The sequence below is a fragment of the Pungitius pungitius genome, chromosome 9, assembly GCF_949316345.1.
Source record: "Pungitius pungitius chromosome 9, fPunPun2.1, whole genome shotgun sequence".
NCBI classification, from domain to species: Eukaryota; Metazoa; Chordata; class Actinopteri; order Perciformes; family Gasterosteidae; genus Pungitius; species Pungitius pungitius.
The window spans coordinates 11,446,750-11,465,257 of record NC_084908.1 but is presented as its reverse complement, the minus strand read 5'-3'; the positions used below and the strand labels follow the sequence as shown (position 1 = coordinate 11,465,257).

Genomic DNA, 18,508 nt, shown 5'->3' with positions numbered 1-18,508 from the left:
GGAGTTCAAGAGACATTGTTTGTGGCAACCTCAGCAATTCCTCCAACATGCACACTCAGCAACCCTTGTCTGGATAAATACAGACGAAAAGCAACAACCAAAGAGTTTCTGACTGTAAATATATAAATATGTCAGGTATCAACTCAGTGCTGTTATTTAGCAGCCTGGAGCTGCCTCTGTGAAAAAGAAAGGTAGTAATTGAGCAGCAGAGTTGGAGTTAGTCAAGTTAACTTCACTAAAGCAGACACAGATTTCCATTATAGCATATTGAAACATCCACTGGGCCATGAAATATTTTAGTTATTTAAATTACGAAAATGGGCTTGATTTTCCTTTACGGGGCTGTTAAACAACATGAGATTGTTAAGGTTATTTTATCACTTATCCTGCATGTGTATTGAATGTGTTGAAAAACCCCTCATCACTCTTGTCAGGAGGAATCCATGCATGCTGCTGTCATGCAACTGAAGATGCAATGATTTATTCATGAGCAACAAGCAGAAATGTCTAAAAAGCAGCGCGGCCTTTTCACGTCTTCTCCTCGTTGCTTTCACACCCGATTCTTTCTCTCTTTCCAATGTGACAGTGACATGACTCTCCTCTTAGTGAGAGGGCAAATCATAGCCGTGTGCACCTGCTTCAACCCTTTAAAAAAGTCTTACGAAGCCAAGCCCTCTCCGAAATGCAACATTACTGCCCCTTTCATTGTGGAGGATGTTGGAGTGTAAGATAAAATCTGGATGTATCTGCTCCTCAATAGAGAAGTGTCCTAATGTAAAGTATCTGAATAAAAGAAAATTAATTCTTCCAAATATTTAGAGGCAACGTGAAGTCTTCAGGTGCACAATAAATAAATGAATAAATAGGGTTACTATCATTCCCACTACTCCTATTCTATTTTATTAAAGCCTCCCTCTGGTCTAAATGTGTTTTGCATGTTGTGACTTGACTTTGATGTTTGACCTTGAATGATGTATGTCCAGAATTTGAAACTGCAAGGCTGTTCTCACACACATCTGCAAGAGGGGGAACATTTATCTTTTATTACCTTAAATCAAAGTTCAAGAAATGTACAAATGTGCAGAATCATAATTTGGAATACAAGCTTGGTCCAGTTTGTAACTCACAAACTTGTAATGTGGAAAATATTGATTACGCAGCCACTAAGAACTAATACATCTTTGTGAAGTTGAAGATAGCGGTATTAATACTGTAGGTCGTGGATTCTCAACAAGGTAAAGATGTAAATCGTAATTTTAAGACAAAGTGTGTGGATACTGGTTCTTATTTATCACGGTGCACGGGGCCTGTGTGTAATGAAGCTTTGGCATGTTGCAGTTAGGGGGAATCAAACAGATATGGGATGCCCGCTGCTCAGTGGGTAGAGCAAGAATTTCTATAATCACAGGTTCATCTTCTTGATGCCTGTCTCCACCTGTCTGCAAATGTCTTTGAGCAAAGCGCAGAATGACAAGTTTCCCCCTGGGTGCTTTGCAGCAGCTAGCTGTCCCCAAATGCATGCGATTGGTTATTTGATATGTAATATTTAATATACTGCACATATATCTCCCAATTGAAAATAAAGTTTTGATGTATTTATTAGTAACCAGATCAGCTGTTACCAGCAAAACAGACGTGGCGTGAATTAAAAAAAAGACTCCAGAGATCACACGTAATAAGTACAATTACATATGCACATAGATAATGCATTTATAGAATGCAAAAAAAGAAATAAAGTTTTGGACATAAACTCAAACAATTCAATGAGAGAGTATATCCAAACTTATGACTGGTACTGTACATACATGCAGCTAAATCCTCCCCCCCGCCAGAAGAACGCAGGCCACCCAGAATAGATTGATTCCTTAATATCAGCTCATCAACCGTGAATCTCTTCCCCTCCTGCCCGCAACTGAAGGAGCACACAACCCTCCCCCCCCCCCCCCCCCCCCTCCTCCCCGCTCCGCCACATCCGGCTTCTCCTCCCGGCTCCTACTCCGGGCCACACAGACTTTAGTAGTAATTCGTCCCCGGTGCCTGCGCAGTTACCCCCGAGGTACCACGTGCGGAGCGAGCTCCTCGTCAGTGCGCCCTCCACTTTCTCTGCGCACTGGAAGTACGCGCTTCATCGGAGGAGAGAGCCAACTGCACGCAGGTGAGCGCTGGTGATTTGCTCCGCAGATGAGGAAGCCAACATATATTTTTTCGAGGCGGCGTGAAGACAATACCTTTACATTGATTTGGACATCTGGATTTTGATTGACAGCGGTTTAAAACGCACATGTAGCTGGTTTGAGGCTACCGACGACGGCGCGAAATGGACAGCCCAGTTGTTCCAGTAGTCATTTACGCAAATGGACCATCATGTAATCTTTGGCAAATAAGCATTTGCACCAAATTACCCGTATAGTACATTTTAGAAGTTTTACGGTTGTGCCCCTGTTTGCGCGGCTGAATACTCAAAGGCAAGGGACGACGAACCGAAGCAGGTGCGTGTCAACCAGCGCAGAGAAGCAAAGAAACACGAGCCGGATCACCACCGTACATGGACGCTGTTGATTGAGACTATTCACATTGAAGGCACTTCCCCCCCCCCCCTCCCTTTTTTTGGTTTTGTTGTTGTCGTTGAGGAGAATATAACAAAGTAGCAAGTTTGTCCAGGGAAGCAGAAAAGAGATGACTGCCAACACTGTTCTTCTGCTCTTCATTCTCTCGCAAACAGGTAAGTTCTTCCGCATGCCTTACACCTGCCAAAGTTTGGATGCGTGTATAAGTGAGGTTGAGTCTCCAGACGCGCAGTAATGACCTTGAGTACTTTGGGAAGCGTCTGCTCATTGACGCTGTCCAAGGTGCTGATGTGTGCACAACTGTTAACACATGGATTCCCGGTTCTAGCACGAATATATGTGCGCAGGAATAAAACACGATGGGACATCAGTTCTGCTCAGTGGAACTCAATAACCCAAAGGCGGTAAAACTTTATTGACACATGACGATTACAGCAGTTCCCATTGGCTGTCAGTCCCTGTGAATCACACAGTACGGATTTTAAGCTTGTGCGCAGGACAATATCACAAGTGAGAACACATTCGCTCATGTGTGTTAACAGCCATGACGAAAGCGTCTCTCAACTCTCTGTTTCCCTCACACACTCAAGGAGGACTGAGGAGGTTGAGATTAGGTCTAAGTGAACTGCTCAATAAATAATTTAGCTGGTAAAATAATGTAATGGGTTAGGTTCAGCATGCAAAGGGGGGTCACATTAATGTTAACTTGATATTAACCAGAAATGAAATGCTGAGATATATTATTCGAAACAATACTTTGCGTTGAGTGTTTCATGCAATCTTACTGCGAGAAGATTGAACAAAATGCTGTTTCTTTTTAGAATATGAGCAAATCATTTCTGCAACTGTAACGGGTGTAGACTGTGTGACACAAGTATTAAATTCAGGTAATCATGGAATCATGTAATCACATCAAATATTGTAATCACGGTGTGAATCCCAGATTCAGTTGCATGTGCCTATTTTGTTATTTTTAACTTGAAAAGCCTTGAGGAAATTACCTTACACGACCTTGCTTACCTATCGGTTGCATCAGATTTACAATGGTGCAAAGATGATCGGTTGAGTCCTCCAAGACTGAAGAAAGAAACTAAGTCAAAGGACCCCTCAATGTTTGCTGCAGAGACAGGGTTTTAAAAACTGTGTGTAGTCATCGTACTTTTAAAACACTTGTGAGTAAAAGCAGATGGGCTCCTTGAATAATTTACTGAGAGCTATTTTTTACCCCCAAGAAAGCAGCATCACCCATTCTTTTAGAGTAAACCCTAAAGAGCTTCCTTCTATTAACCTAACCTTGATTCGGGTGCTTTCTAAGTTTACTGCTTCAAACTTGCTCCGTACAATTTGATTAGCTTGTATAGACTCTGCTTTGGTTTGAATGGCCTTATCTTTCAATAAGACAAAAATTCTTCAGACAGAAACAAAATCAGAGCCTTCAATAGTCATGCTCTATAAACACAAGTGGGCTCTGACCAAGAGTCAGGCAATACTCTGTAACATCCATTAAGGAAAAGATACCCATGAAATCTAGGTTTGAATTATTTAAATGATGTAATACATCTAGAAGGCATAGAGTACTTTGCTGTGCCAGCATGTTGCTGTGGGTGTTTGAAGACTTGACCTGGCCTTGTGCTATGCAAGGATGTCTGGCACCAGCTGGGATCTGTGTTTCATCTGAAATGGAAAAACTTGGCGATTCAAAAACAGCACCCAGGCAGATTTAATCAACAAATCTACTCATTTTAGTCAAGTCACAAAGTGAGAAATCTGGGCGCCGGGTTTCGGACAAGTGAAAAAAACGCATGAGACAAGTTGGCTCTGCTGCATCGATTTTTTTTAATCAATCCGCATAACGGCGTATTCTCTCCAAAAGTAATTGCTATTACCTTATAATGCATAAAAATATGTGGCCTAGTGAATCTCAACAAAGTGGGTCTGCTGGGACCTAATGCCAGGCCACCACCTGAACAATTATCTTCCTTCACAACCAAACTTGTGAATTCTGTTTTGAGTCTTGCAATAGATTGACTTTTAATATATCACACATGAGTTTTGAATGAGTCTGTGGAAGTGTGCTTAGCTTAACGGTGAGGATTGCTTATGGATAAAAATGGGATGGACTTTCACCCAGGAGACTATTGTTTGCGTGTCTGTGTGGACCAAGTACCCCGGTTGCCTGAATGTGGCCAAGTTGCTTTCCAACTTCCTTTCAATTTTATAGTCATTTGAATGTTTTTTTTCCTCTGAAGCTGAAAACGTTGTTGTTTTTTGGCTTGCACATGCATTTACTCTGGCCGTGACTGCAAAAAAGAGACATCATTCTTTTGCTCTCCTCCTTGCTGACCCTGCTCCAATTATCAGCCGTAACCACAAAATATAGGGCAAAAAAATGAAATACTATGTCCTCCTGTTCACTTTCAACTGGCTGTCTAAGTGCAAAGCAATGCCTCGAAAAATGGCTTTTCTGGTGAATTGTTTTTTTTCTGGATTTCCGGAGGAATCGGCGTATGTGTAACTATAAAGAAACAGACAATATTTAGGAACAATATTTCTTTTTGAATAAATATTTGTCAATCATTTTGTATTTTAATTTCTGTATTACAGTCAAAATAATACCCTCTTAGTCCTTTTCCTTATACTTACATATTCAAGTATTTCCCTTTAGGTATAAGCAAGATAATCACAAAACAATTTTCCGCCTCTATTCAAAACTGTGACCACACATGTTCCTACTAATGTGATTAAGCCCTCCATCTGTTAGGCTAGCCTTTAGTTTAACTAATGAATAATAGCTGAACACATTGACAGTGACTTAAAAGAGGAGGGAACTGTAATAATAAGAGATCTTCTTCTCCCACTCAGGCTTCATACGAAAACCGACAGTTGACAGTGGCACAGGGGGGGTGAAGCATGCCACATATTAAATGCGCCCCACGCTGCTGTCAGTTTGTTTGAAAATGTAGAAATAATGGCGATGGAAGCCACGAGATGGGGTCAAAAGCGTTTTGCTCGTTACTTATTCATACAATCACTTTTACGTAACCAATAATTTAGGGCTGAGGAAACACAGAGCTTCGGGGATCCTTTCAGTGATGGATGCATGACTGGATTTTTGTTTGTTTCTTTGCTCTAAAACCCTGCAGTAAAACGTGAGACTGCAACACGCACCCCCATACACACACACACACACACACACACACACACACACACACACACACACACATACACACACACACACACACACACACACATAAAGAGAACACGTGATTCAGCCCTTTGGTAAATTAACTTTATTTACACTCAGCTTGTTTATTGTTCATCATTCATGGTGTCACTGGACTGAAAACATGCTGTTATGAATACCACGCTTGGATCTGTGACACACACACACACACACACACACACACACACACGTAATGTGGGGACATTTGTTTGTTTATAGCAGAACCCAAAGGTACATTCAAGGGCACCTGTATTGTTAAGATTGGAAATGGGTTTATAGCTCTTTTAAAACGAACTCCCTCTGTGTTCTGATTGGTCCGCAGGCAGCAGGGCAGAGAATGCAGAGGAGAGGCTGGTGAACTACCTGTTGGGTCCAGAGCGCTACAACAAACTGATCAGACCAGCTGTCAATAAGAGCCAACAGGTCACCATTTCCATTCAGGTGTCCTTGTCGCAGCTCATCAGCGTCGTAAGTACTATTTCAAAAACACATGTTTGTGACTTTAAAGTTCTGACTCGCACAAAAAAACCCCGATGGCTCTCATGGGGACGCAGCTGTGATTATGATGAGCAACCGTAACACATTTAGCTAGGAGTTCACATGGGGTCTTAGGGCTCCGCAGGGGGAGCTCTCATTCAAACACGAGACGTACTTTGGCAACTCGGTTTCTTTGGGTCTCCCCTGAATGGATCATGACTAAACCTGTGTTATGGTTTTTATTAGCCGTTTGAGGGGATATAAAAAGAAAGATCAAAGCTAAACATTAATTGAATTTTTTGTTATTATATTGTTCTTTAAATTGCCTGGCAAATTTTTTTTTCTGTTCTAATGGTGTTATATGTTGAATAGTTATTTACTTTTAACTCAATGTAATATTTATTCCCCTTATATAGTCTACACAAGTAAAAGAATGCATCACTGAGAGCGCCTTTCTATATAGTTATATTCAATGCCTGTCATCTTTGCCAACGTTGTCCGACATGTCTCCTGTTAGAACAAGACAACTTATAATGCAGCAAACATCATTCATTTGAATTATGTAACGCTTTGGCCTCGTGTCACAGTCTGATTCCCCCAGGATGCCTTGTGTGCTTCGTGACAACACATATTTACTCAGGCAAAGAATTCACTGAGCTCTCTATTAAATCTACCTTGGGGACATTTTGGATGGGATGTTTTACTTTCTCTACATAAACATTTGCTATTTGGAGTTGACAGTGTGTTATGCTAAATCCACCACCAGTAGAATGCATTATAATAATCCAACCATTTATATTCTGAAGGTATTTTTCAAGAAATTACGCCTATTGAATGACAAGCTGACTAATGTTTTCTTGTAGAATGAGAGAGAACAGATCATGACTACCAACCTGTGGCTATTTCAGGTACGATCTAATCTTTCTAACCTTGCAAATGCACATACAATGTTCAACATACACTATGTGGGTGTGTCAGTAATGGCGGGGGTTCATAAACGCTCTCTTCTGCAGGAGTGGAATGACTACAGGCTTAGATGGGACCCAGCTAAATACGAAGGCATCAAGAAACTACGAATTCCATCCAAACACATCTGGCTCCCTGATATAGTGCTCTACAACAAGTAAGTGTGTGCAGGTCACCCAAGAGAAGAACAATTTTTGCATAGTGGATGAAAGGTGATATGGATCTTTATTCTGTACTAAAGTCAGTGTGTAGAAAGAATGCAACTACAGCGTGTTTATATGTGTAGTGGTGGCGTCATACTAATGGATTACTGTATGGTTTTAATGGAGTTAGTGTATATTATTCAATAGCACTAAGAGGTTTTCTACCAAGTAGAGCATCTGCAGAAGAAAATCTCTTTCTCATTGGGGATTATGTCATTTAAACGTTGCATTCTTACTCTACCAAGCCCGTTTGTGGGGAAGGTGAATGGTAGAGCTTAAGCAACGTCACATTTTTATATTACTTTAGACATTCATGTGGAAGAGTTTTGATGTGTGGGATTATTCTCATTGCAAGTGAAAGTGAAAAAGGTCTCCAATGCCACCTGCACAGTCATATGTCATCAAATATGTCTTATTCATGTGTTTATTGTACCGGCACGCTTTGAATCCATCCATTTTCTGATCTTACCTACAAACCTCTCCCAGTGCTGACGGCGTGTACGAGGTTTCCTTCTATTGCAACGCTGTGGTCTCCAACACGGGCGACATCTTCTGGCTCCCGCCGGCCATCTACAAGTCGGCCTGCGCCATCGAGGTGCAGAACTTCCCCTTCGACCAGCAGAACTGCACTCTCAAGTTCCGCTCCTGGACCTACGACCACACAGAACTCGATCTGATGCTCACGAGCGACTTTGCCAGCCGCGATGACTTTACGCCGAGCGGCGAGTGGGACATCGTCTCGCTTCCGGCGCGGAAAAACGAGGACCCCAACGACATCACCTACTTGGACATATCCTACGATTTTGTGATCAAGAGGAAGCCGCTGTTTTACACCATTAACCTGATCATCCCGTGTGTGCTGATCACGTCGCTGGCCATCCTGGTGTTCTACCTGCCATCAGATTGCGGGGAGAAGATGACGCTGTGCATCTCCGTGCTGCTGGCTCTCACTGTGTTCCTGCTGCTTATATCAAAGATAGTGCCACCGACTTCTCTCGCAGTGCCACTCATAGGTCAGTCATATGTATTTACTTCTTATTACAGCAGTGTGCAGTTAGGGCACAAGGTATGTCAACATCTGGACTACTGGATTAAATAGAGAGAAAACACTCATAGTGACTTTTTTATATCACGTTCAAAACCAAATGTGATAAATGAGTGATTCTGTTGTTGTACTGATGGAAGTAGAGCCATGGAGGACCTTTATCAGAGGCTTTGTTTGACATTATGCCGTATACGTTTGAGAATCACTGACAAGGTAACAAAGGTTTAAAGCAGTGTGATGTGTCTTTGGTCATGGTGGCTTCTTTTTGTTTCCCTCTCAAAGGTAAATACTTGATGTTCACCATGGTGTTGGTCACGTTTTGCATCGTGACCAGCGTCTGCGTCCTCAACGTGCATCACCGCTCCCCATCTACGCACCACATGCCCGACTGGGTCAAACGCCTCTTCCTAGTCCGCCTGCCCAACCTCCTCTTCATGAGGCGCCCGGGACCTTCCAACATCCGGGATAAACTCTGCAGGAAGTATGCAAACAGGAGTGCCGTCGGGAAAAACAACTCCCAGAGCGGAACAGACAAGAAGCAGTATTCAAACATCAGACTCGGTGGCATCCGAACAGATGCCGACTCTTTCTACGTGAATGAGGACTTGGCACACAAGTTTTGCTGGAAGGTGGACGACATCCCAGATGGGGGTGGTGGGTTTTCAGACTTCCGGAGGCCTTCGGCTGTTCAGTGGGATGCAGATGTGGAGGAGGCAGTAGACGGAGTGAGATACATCGCTGAACATATGAGGACAGAAGATGACGATGAAGGGGTGAGGTGATAAAGCTGTGGTCAAAAGATGTGCTGATGAGCAGAAAGTGATAGTGGAAGACAGAATACTTAAATAAAAATACATATAAAAGCAGATTATGGATGATGACAAATAACAACGGCGGAATAAGGAGATTTGTAGAAGAAATAAAGAAGTTTAAGACACAGAACATGCCATGTCTTAAATAATTCAGTATTTGTGTTTATCCTTCTGTGACTTCCAACCTGTCGACACCAACTCTTTTTCTGAAAATGTCAAACAACCTCAGAAAACTCTCATATAAGCAAAAACGACTGAAATTTGTGGCCCTGTTCTTTAAAATTCCCCCAATCTCTCACACTTAATATACATTGCAAGCAAGTTTTGCAGCTGTAAATGCTCATAGCAAAATCTTTAAGCCGCATCTCTTCCCTGATGTGCATTTGGTGTCCTCGAAGCTTCTCACCACACATGTTAACCTTGAAGAGTTAAGCTTTACGTTGGTCAGAAACACAGTCAACAGCTGGCTTCATTGACTCTAGCCAACTTATATTAAAAGGAGAACCCAATGCATGTGCTTTGAAATGCACTTGATAGCTGCTTACAATTTGTGTTATAAAATGAATGTTAAAACCTTTTTTCTTAGCCAAAAGAAATTTGCATCCTCCACTGTATCCCGCTGCCAAAGTCATTAAAAGCCTGTGAGGGCAAGTAAAGTAAACACGTTCATCTAAAAATGTATGGCTTAAGAACAGGGGATTTTTTTTCCAGATCACTCAAAGTACAAGGTACATAACACTCACTTCAAAGAGATGGATTAGTATGGCAAAAACGTACACAATTTGAGATGAAATGACAGAATAGCCCTGCCATGTAGTATAGTCAAGCTGCTTGTTGACTCCGGGGATGAAATGAACGAGGTGTTGCCAAGGAGGACCAAACAATGTGTGTAGCTAAACATGATGCAGTCTCGGGTGATTTTGGCTTGGACTAGACACGTCTAAGCATTAAGGACCTAGCTTCAAACATTTTCACACAGTGGGAAACATTGCTTGTCATGAACGGATCTTTCTAATCTACTATTGGATGGTCACCGTTTGGGGGGTCAAGCAAACAATCTGTAACTGTAGAGTTACACAGCCACAAACCTTTAGAGACCCCTCACTAGTGGTCTAGGATTACAACATGATGTTTCCCTGAAGGTCTGTTCCCACTAATTGACTTTGTAGTCATGATTTGATCTGTGTTAACAATCTGTAACTTGTTGGTTTGGTTCCAGATCATCGAAGACTGGAAGTACGTAGCCATGGTGATAGACCGTCTGTTCCTGTGGATCTTCATCCTGGTGTGTCTGGTGGGAACTCTGGGGCTCTTCATGCAGCCGCTGTTCCAAAGCTATAACATACCCGCAGCTGATGACACCGAGTGAGTCATATACACACTCTGAAACTTACATTAAAGCACAAGTCTTTTAAATGTATAACACATGAAAGAACAGCACTGCGTTTTGCATACCTGATCTATGCCATGTCTAATTGTACTCTGTTTGAATTGAACTGGTAACATACCAAGTCACTTTTGCTGCCTCCACAATTAAAGCTTTACAATCAATAAGAGAAAGTGCATCGAAACAGCATCAGATTTCATTAATGATTGTGGGAGATAATGGCCTGATTACAAGCTGAATTTTTATTGTCTGATGATGCAGATTAACGGGGCGTGGTTGAGATGCAGCATGGTAGAATCATGTGAGCTGCTTCAAATGAGAAATGGTTGATAATTGCTTTGAGACTTTACAGTCTTCTCATTCCAACAATGTGCTACTAGTTGAGGGAATTGAACAAGAATCAATAAGCCAGCAGCAATATGCCAAATCAGAGGGGATAACGTCTACTTATTTGTGGTCATGCTTTATCTTCATTTCAAACATATCCTTTGTGCTCGCAGCATTCACGGGGAAGCTTTTCATTGCACGTCTTCTAATCCATTTCTATTTACTATTGTGTTTTTCTTTTCATAGGTATGGAGATTTCTAAGATTTTACATGAAATAGAAAACTGCCAAATAATCATCTCCCATAGAAACCATTACTGAGCAGCTGCAGCTGCTACATTTGCTTTTCTTTGTAACAGTGGACCTGATACAGAACCTCTGTCCTCTGCAGAAATAAGACATTATAAGACATTATAGCAATTATTGGCACAATGGTGCAATGGACCCCGTTTTCCTTTGTCTCAAACCAATTTTTATTGTATAAAAGCAAGAAAAAATTGTCCTATTCACCTTTTCTCTTCCTAAAAGTATGAATCCATTATCTCTGCCTCTCTGTCCTTTTTCATGTTCTGCTTGAGAGCATCGTGCCTCTTCTCCACAATCCACCTCCTGAACAATGTTATAATCGTCCCGCTTTGGCTTTTTTGAAGAATGAGTTTGCTCCTCTTGCTTTCTCTTTCTGTTTTCCTGTCATATGTTTGGTTTGGTTATTCTGTTATTTGTCTCTCCTTTGTGAGCTGAATCACTTCTAGCAGCACCAGGTTATATACAGTATTAATAATAAAAATGGCACTGACTGTATTCTATTACATGTTGAATAAAGAGCTCTTTTATGTGCTTTGGCTGTTCCCCCAGTTTATTCCTCACATCTTCCTCTTTAGTTAAAGACAACACCAATAGTTTTGCACAGTTAGCCCAGTAAATCTGTGCATGACATTATCAAGAATAAATACATTTGCAAATTGACACAAGGGTCATTTTTTTAATTCATTTTTTCTACCTTCCAGGAAAAATTCCTTTTAAAAATCCAGGCTGAAAATTCTCACTCGTCACCTGTGTAAAATCATCAATACAGGATATTTAATGTTTATAATGTCAATTTAATGGAGACTGAGTAGACACACATACAAGTCATGTGCCAAGCCTACTCAAAGGTTTTCATCTTGAGAGCAGGAATATATAGTGGGAGGATAAACATGGGGGTTGCTAGTCGACCTCGGATGTAGACGATCATCTTTGACATCATAAGATTATGAACATGAACGCACAAACATCTCGATTATCAGATGACCCAGAACAGACTCTCTGTCGTACTAAGGTGGAACACTATTGCAGTTTTTCCAACACAGGCCAAATTCAATTCATTTTATTTTGTTGTCAAAATCATCTTGAAACATGCACACTTGTTTTGTGTTGCTGAGGTTGGTCAAAATGAAGGTTATAGTCATGAATACTATTAACTGCACTATATTAAATCCTTGTTTGATAAATGAATACAATTCTAATTGCTCTTCTAACACATTCAACTTTCAAACATGTTGCATAATTACCATGTTCACAGCAACTTTAGTTTATTTTGGCAAACACAATTGCACCAAATGTGTATCAATCTAAAAATATTTACTTCATAGTCAATTCATTTTGGGTAAAATTAGCAAAAATCTTCATTGACCTGCTGTTGCTTAATATTACTGCTGTTTGGGAAAATTAAACTATATACTCCATTTCAGTATGAACAAAAGCACAAAAAAAAATTATATTTCAGACACACATAATATTTTGCAAACCCTTTGTGTCATCCACTTTTCCACAGGCTCTCAAAAGATCATACAATCAGAATGTGTGATAATTTACAATCTCCAATAATCTACTCTATCCTCATGTTGGATTCAAAGACGCTGTTTATTGTACTATATATAGTAAAAGAGGAGGTGAGAAACTGGAGCAAGACTAAATAATGGATGTGATAAGTGACATTGTTAAAAGACGCTGCCCTGACGATGAAAGGAGGTGCGCAGCCCTCAGCGGGGGGCAGACGGGACGGCAGAAAGTGACGCAAGTATCTTTACTTCTCGAAAATATATTAAGTATAAGCATACAGTAGTAAGTATAATGACAGTAAATTGTCATCTGTGACGCGGTTTATCAGGATGAGGGTGATCCCATTTTGAACTTTTCCCAAACGTGTTTTCATCATGCGTTGATCAAACAGCATCCGAAAGCAGGCAGTTGTGTGGGTTTTGTGTGTGTGTGTGTGTGTGTGTGTAGTCTTGTGATTGTATGTGTAAGTGTTTCTCTGAAACACATAGCTTTTCTTTTTAAAATGTTATCTGCTTTGCTGGTGAGATAAAATGGACCACAGTAACGGTTTATACAGACATTCAGGGCGACATGTGTGTGTGTACAAGAAAGCCTCCTTCCCCAGTCTGACAGAAGAGGAAATGTGCTCGACAGCACCAATGTTCTTCTGTTCCATTGCAGCCACATGTGTGTGTGTGTGTGTGTGTCTGTGTGTCCATGCGCTTGCCAGTGCGTGTGCCCACATTTGTCAACCCCATCTGCCAGCCAAAAGGTAATATTAGGTAAAAATAACATCACCTTCCCACTGTAAGCAGCCTCTGAAGAACACTGTTACTTCTTACCACTGAATGAACACGCGGGACGTAACACACTGTGATGACATTTAACCGGCTCAAATCCTTCATCTCAGCAAAAGTGAAGCAGTGATTCCCGAAGTCAGCACGTCAGTGAAAAATACTGTGATCCTCTCCTGCTGTGGACAGATATCGACGAAACTGATATTTACTGTGCACCCTCTGTGTGAGTCTGAGTCTGAGTCTGTGTGTGCATGTGTGTGTGTGTGTGTGTGTGTGTGTGTGTGTGTGTGTGTGAGTGAATGTTTAATGTAATGCTGTTGTGTGCAATTTAGGATTAGTTTGTATAAATATGACTTGATAATGGTCGGATATACTGTGTATATATATATATATATATATATATATATGCATACATAATTGAGTCATTTGTAACACCTGTTTCACAATTAAGTGTGCAAGCAGCAAGCTAACGTAATAAAAATAGTTTTTATTAGTCATCAAAATTTATAGGTAGGCTATTTAAAGTGTTTAAAAGACTCAGTAATTTACTAAAGGAAATGAATACGCAGTCGGCATCGTTAGCGAAAGGTCATGTTCAAATGGGTGAAAGAGTTAGCTAAAGGTTATAAATGGACAATTGAATCAATTGTTAAATTATTATCTAAAAGCAGTTGATAACTGGTTGAAACAACTTTTCTTAAAGAAAAATTTGACCAAATCAAACCCAAGCATGCTTAAGTGTTACCATACTGTCAACTATGACTATGATACCTGAGGACACTGGACACTGCTTTCTGGCTGATCTCTTTCCATCTCCGACCCCCCCCCCCCCCCCCCCCCATTCCCCCATTCCCCCTCACCCCTCCTTCCCCCTCACCAATCTGATCTCTGCTGCAGCTTTGATTTAAGGGAAGCCAGCTTTCCTGATCAGCAGTTTTTGGCAAACACAAGGTGTTCACAATAAGCCATCTTTCCATTTGTTAAGGTGCAGTACCAGGGTGACTCAAGTGCAATCTTTCATATTCTACAGCTCCAAGTGAATATTCAGCATGCAATAACGCAACATCCCATTAATTAGAGCTTTGGAAAATATGGCATTGGGTCAAGGTAAATCTTCCTTGAAGGGGCCAGTGAATCGACAAAGGCAACCTAAAGGGAGACATTGCTTGGAGAAAAGATTTGGTTGGTGCATCTATGTAGACAACAAATGTATACAACTAGATCATTTTCTGGAGAATCTTCAAAACACTTTTGTATTGAAATTTTACTGAAACGGTCAGTAAATACCCATCACCTCACGTACCAACAGTGAGACGAGAATGTCAATCAGCAGCCACTTAAGTCTGTGTTGAATATAAAGTTACAGGTAGGTGAAAGTAAGCTTAACTTTGCTTAAAACAGAAACAGGAAACAAGGCGGGGCCTCAGCAGGCTCTCCACACCGTTCCTGTTAGGTACGTATTGAACAACCAATAATGCATGTTTTACTTAGTGATCATTAAATCTGATGGTAGATTTGTTATCTTTCTATCTTTCTAATTTTCCGATTCCTTTCCAAGCAAAACTAAGCCAACAATTTTCCTGCTGTAGGTTCATGGTTAACAGGTGATTTTGAGTCTGGTATCTATCTTCTCCACTAACTATATGATGGTGGATGAGCATTTTTTCTTGTCGTTTTCCCTATTATTTTAACTTTACCACAAATCTTAAACAAAGTGTTAGGGGTGTGTAGTCGGTGGACCCAAAAGCACGCACACAACAGCACTATGTCCAGCCGATTCTTTTATTTTGCGCTGTGCCAAGAAGGTGAATCAAAAACAAAGCAGATATTTCAAAAGGTAAAGCAAAATGCTCCTCAGGCTCAACAGGGGTCGGGAGGGCAACTCCACCGACTTCTTGTAGTCCGAGCTGGGGCAGGGTTCTGGTGTGGAAGCCCGCGGTCCGACACCACAATCACGAGTCTCGTACCGCCGTGTACTCCGTGGTACTACGTGGCTCTGCAGGACCCAAAGAACAAAAAATGCAAAACAGTGAACAAACTCCGAGAGCTCTGTAGACGCACCTGAGACCAGCCTGGGAACTGGGACAAACTGACGACGCGCCTGGGAACACTGAAGGCCTTATACCCGCCACAGGTGATCACTGCAATGAGCCACAGCTGAGGTCCCAAGAGAGGGGCAGGGCTGAAGGTGGGGCCCAGAGGTGGAAACTATATGGAAAAAAACAGACAGGGCGAAAAAACAACAGATATGCAGATCGGGTTCCTAACAGTACCCCCCCCTCAACGGGAGCCCCTTGGCGAACCGCTCAGACGATCTGGGTTCCGACGTCGGAAATCTCTAATGAGCTCCGGGTCCATGATCCGGGAACGGGGCACCCAACATCGCTCCTCTGGTCCGTAACCCACCCAGTCCACCAAGTACTGATGCCCCCTGCCCCGACGGCGCACATCCAGAAGTCGATTAACAGTGTAGACGGGCCCCCCCTCAATGAGACGGGGGGGTGGAGGGGGTTCTGGAGGGGGGTTGAGATGGCTGGAGACCACTGGCTTAAGGAGGGAGACATGGAATACTGGGTGAATCCTCATGGAGCGTGGCAACTGTAATTTGACAGAGACTGGGTTGATGATTGAGATGATGGGGAAGGGACCGATATATCTGGCGGAGAGCTTTTTAGACTCAGTGCGCAGGGGGATGTCCTTGGACGAGAGCCACACAGACTGGCCGATCCGGTAGGTGGGGGCGGGTGCGCGTTTTCGGTCCGCCACCCTCCTGTTCTGCTCTGCTGTGCGAAGCAACGCGGCTCGAGCCGCTTTCCAGGCTCTCCTACAACGACGGGCATTGCTCAGGACTGATGGAACAGCAACCTCAACTTCCTGGCTGGGGAACAGGGGAGGCTGATATCCCAAGGAGGCCTCATATGGGGACAGGCCAGTGGCCGTTGACGTGTGGGAATTGTGGGCGTACTCAATCCATGGAAGGTGACGGCTCCATGAGGAGGGATCGGTGGTGGTCGCACACCTGAGGAAGGCCTCGAGCTCCTGGTTCAGCCTCTCTGTCTGACCATTAGTCTGGGGGTGGAATCCTGAGGAAAGGCTGGCCGTGGCTCCGAGGGTGTGACAGAATGCCTTCCAAAGCTGGGAGGAGAACTGCGGGCCACGGTCGGAAACTATGTCTGCAGGGATGCCATGAAGCCGAAATACATGCTGAACCAGCAAATCGGCGGTCTCACGAGCTGATGGGAGCTTGGGCAAGGGAACGAAATGAGCCGCCTTCGAAAAACGGTCCACCACCGTCAGAATGACAGTGTGGCCGTCGGATGGAGGGAAACCAGTTACAAAGTCCACTGCGATGTGTGACCATGGACGTTGGGGTACCGGGAGTGGTCGCAGCAGACCCATCGGGGTGCGGTGTGATGCCTTGTTGCGGGCACATGTAGTGCAGGCCAGCACATACGAACGAGCGTCCTCCTCAAGGGATGACCACCAGAAACTGCGGCGAAGCCACTGTATCGTTCGTCGGATACCAGGATGACCAGAGAGGCGGGACTCATGGGCCCACCTTAGGACCTTGGAACGGACGGACACCGGAACAAACAGGCGATTCGGCGGGCCCCCCCCGGGGTCGGGTTGGGTGTTCTGGGCCTCACGTACCACCCTCTCGATCTCCCAGGTAACCGCTCCAAGCACGCACGAGGCAGGAAGGATGGTGTCCCGAGTTGAATCACCCTCCTCGGGGCCAAACTGACGGGAGAGGGCGTCCGGCTTTGTGTTCTTGTGTCCCGGCCGATAGGTGATTGTAAAATTAAAACGTGCAAAAAATAAAGCCCAGCGGGCCTGGCGTGAGTTGAGACGTCGGGCCGTATGAATATATTCCAAATTGCGGTGGTCGGTCCAGACAACAAAGGGGTGTGTCGCTCCCTCCAACCAGTGCCTCCACTCCTCTAAGGCTAACTTGACTGCCAACAGTTCTCTGTTGCCCACGTCGTAGTTCCTCTCTGCCTGGGAAAGTCTGTGAGAGAAGAAAGCACAAGGGTGGAGTTTAGAGTCGACAGCTGACCGTTGGGATAGTACGGCTCCGACGCCGGTGTCTGAGGCGTCAACTTCGACAACAAACTGGCGGGTCTCGTCTGGGTGGACCAGGATTGGGGCCGTGGCGAAACGGTCCTTGAGGGCGCAAAAGGCCTTGTCTGCTGCTGGGGACCAAGAAAAAGGTACCTTGGAGGAGGTGAGTTGAGTCAGGGGTGCAGCTGTACGGCTGTAGTCCCGTATGAATCGTCTATAGAAATTAGCAAACCCCAGGAACTGCTGTAGCTTCTTACGAGAGGTGGGTACTGGCCATTCCGTCACTGCCTTTACCTTCTCCGGGTCCTTTCTCACTTGCCCCTCCTCGATGAAGACACCCAGGAACTGCACGGAGGTGACGTGGAATTCACACTTCACAGCCTTAATGAATAGTTTATTCTCCAGCAGTCGCTGCAGAACCTGGCGGACATGGTTAATGTGCTCTTGGGGATTGGGAGAGAAGATGAGAATGTCGTCAATGTACACAAACACAAACCGGTTAAGAAAGTCACGTAGCACGTCATTGACCAGTGCCTGAAAGACTGCAGGGGCATTAGTCAATCCAAATGGCATCACCAAGTATTCAAAGTGTCCCAACGGTGTATTAAAGGCAGTCTTCCATTCATCCCCCTCCCGAACACGCACCAGATGATAAGCGTTGCGGAGATCCAGTTTTGTGAATATCTTGGCTCCAGCTAAGGACCCGAAAACAGAGGAGATAAGCGGTAATGGGTATTTATTCTTGATAGTAATTAGATTCAAACCTCTGTAATCGATGCAGGGACGGAGGGTCCCGTCCTTCTTGGAGACGAAGAAGAATCCCGCTCCCACCGGTGAAGAAGA

The 18,508-nt window shown here is 43.5% G+C and overlaps 1 protein-coding gene across 1 annotated transcript; it reads left to right on the top strand.

Annotated features, from left to right (window-relative positions):
* Positions 1 to 2,036: 2,036 nt before the first annotated feature.
* LOC119217726 (neuronal acetylcholine receptor subunit beta-2-like) lies at positions 2,037 to 11,823 on the top strand. The gene is made up of 8 exons (XM_037471605.2): positions 2,037 to 2,722; positions 6,113 to 6,258; positions 7,131 to 7,175; positions 7,281 to 7,390; positions 7,923 to 8,449; positions 8,764 to 9,254; positions 10,513 to 10,658; positions 11,254 to 11,823. Exons 1-8 carry the CDS (start codon positions 2,677 to 2,679, stop codon positions 11,267 to 11,269), a joined length of 1,527 nt encoding a protein of 508 aa, XP_037327502.1. The 5' UTR covers positions 2,037 to 2,676; the 3' UTR covers positions 11,270 to 11,823.
* The last annotated feature ends 6,685 nt before the right edge of the window (positions 11,824 to 18,508 follow it).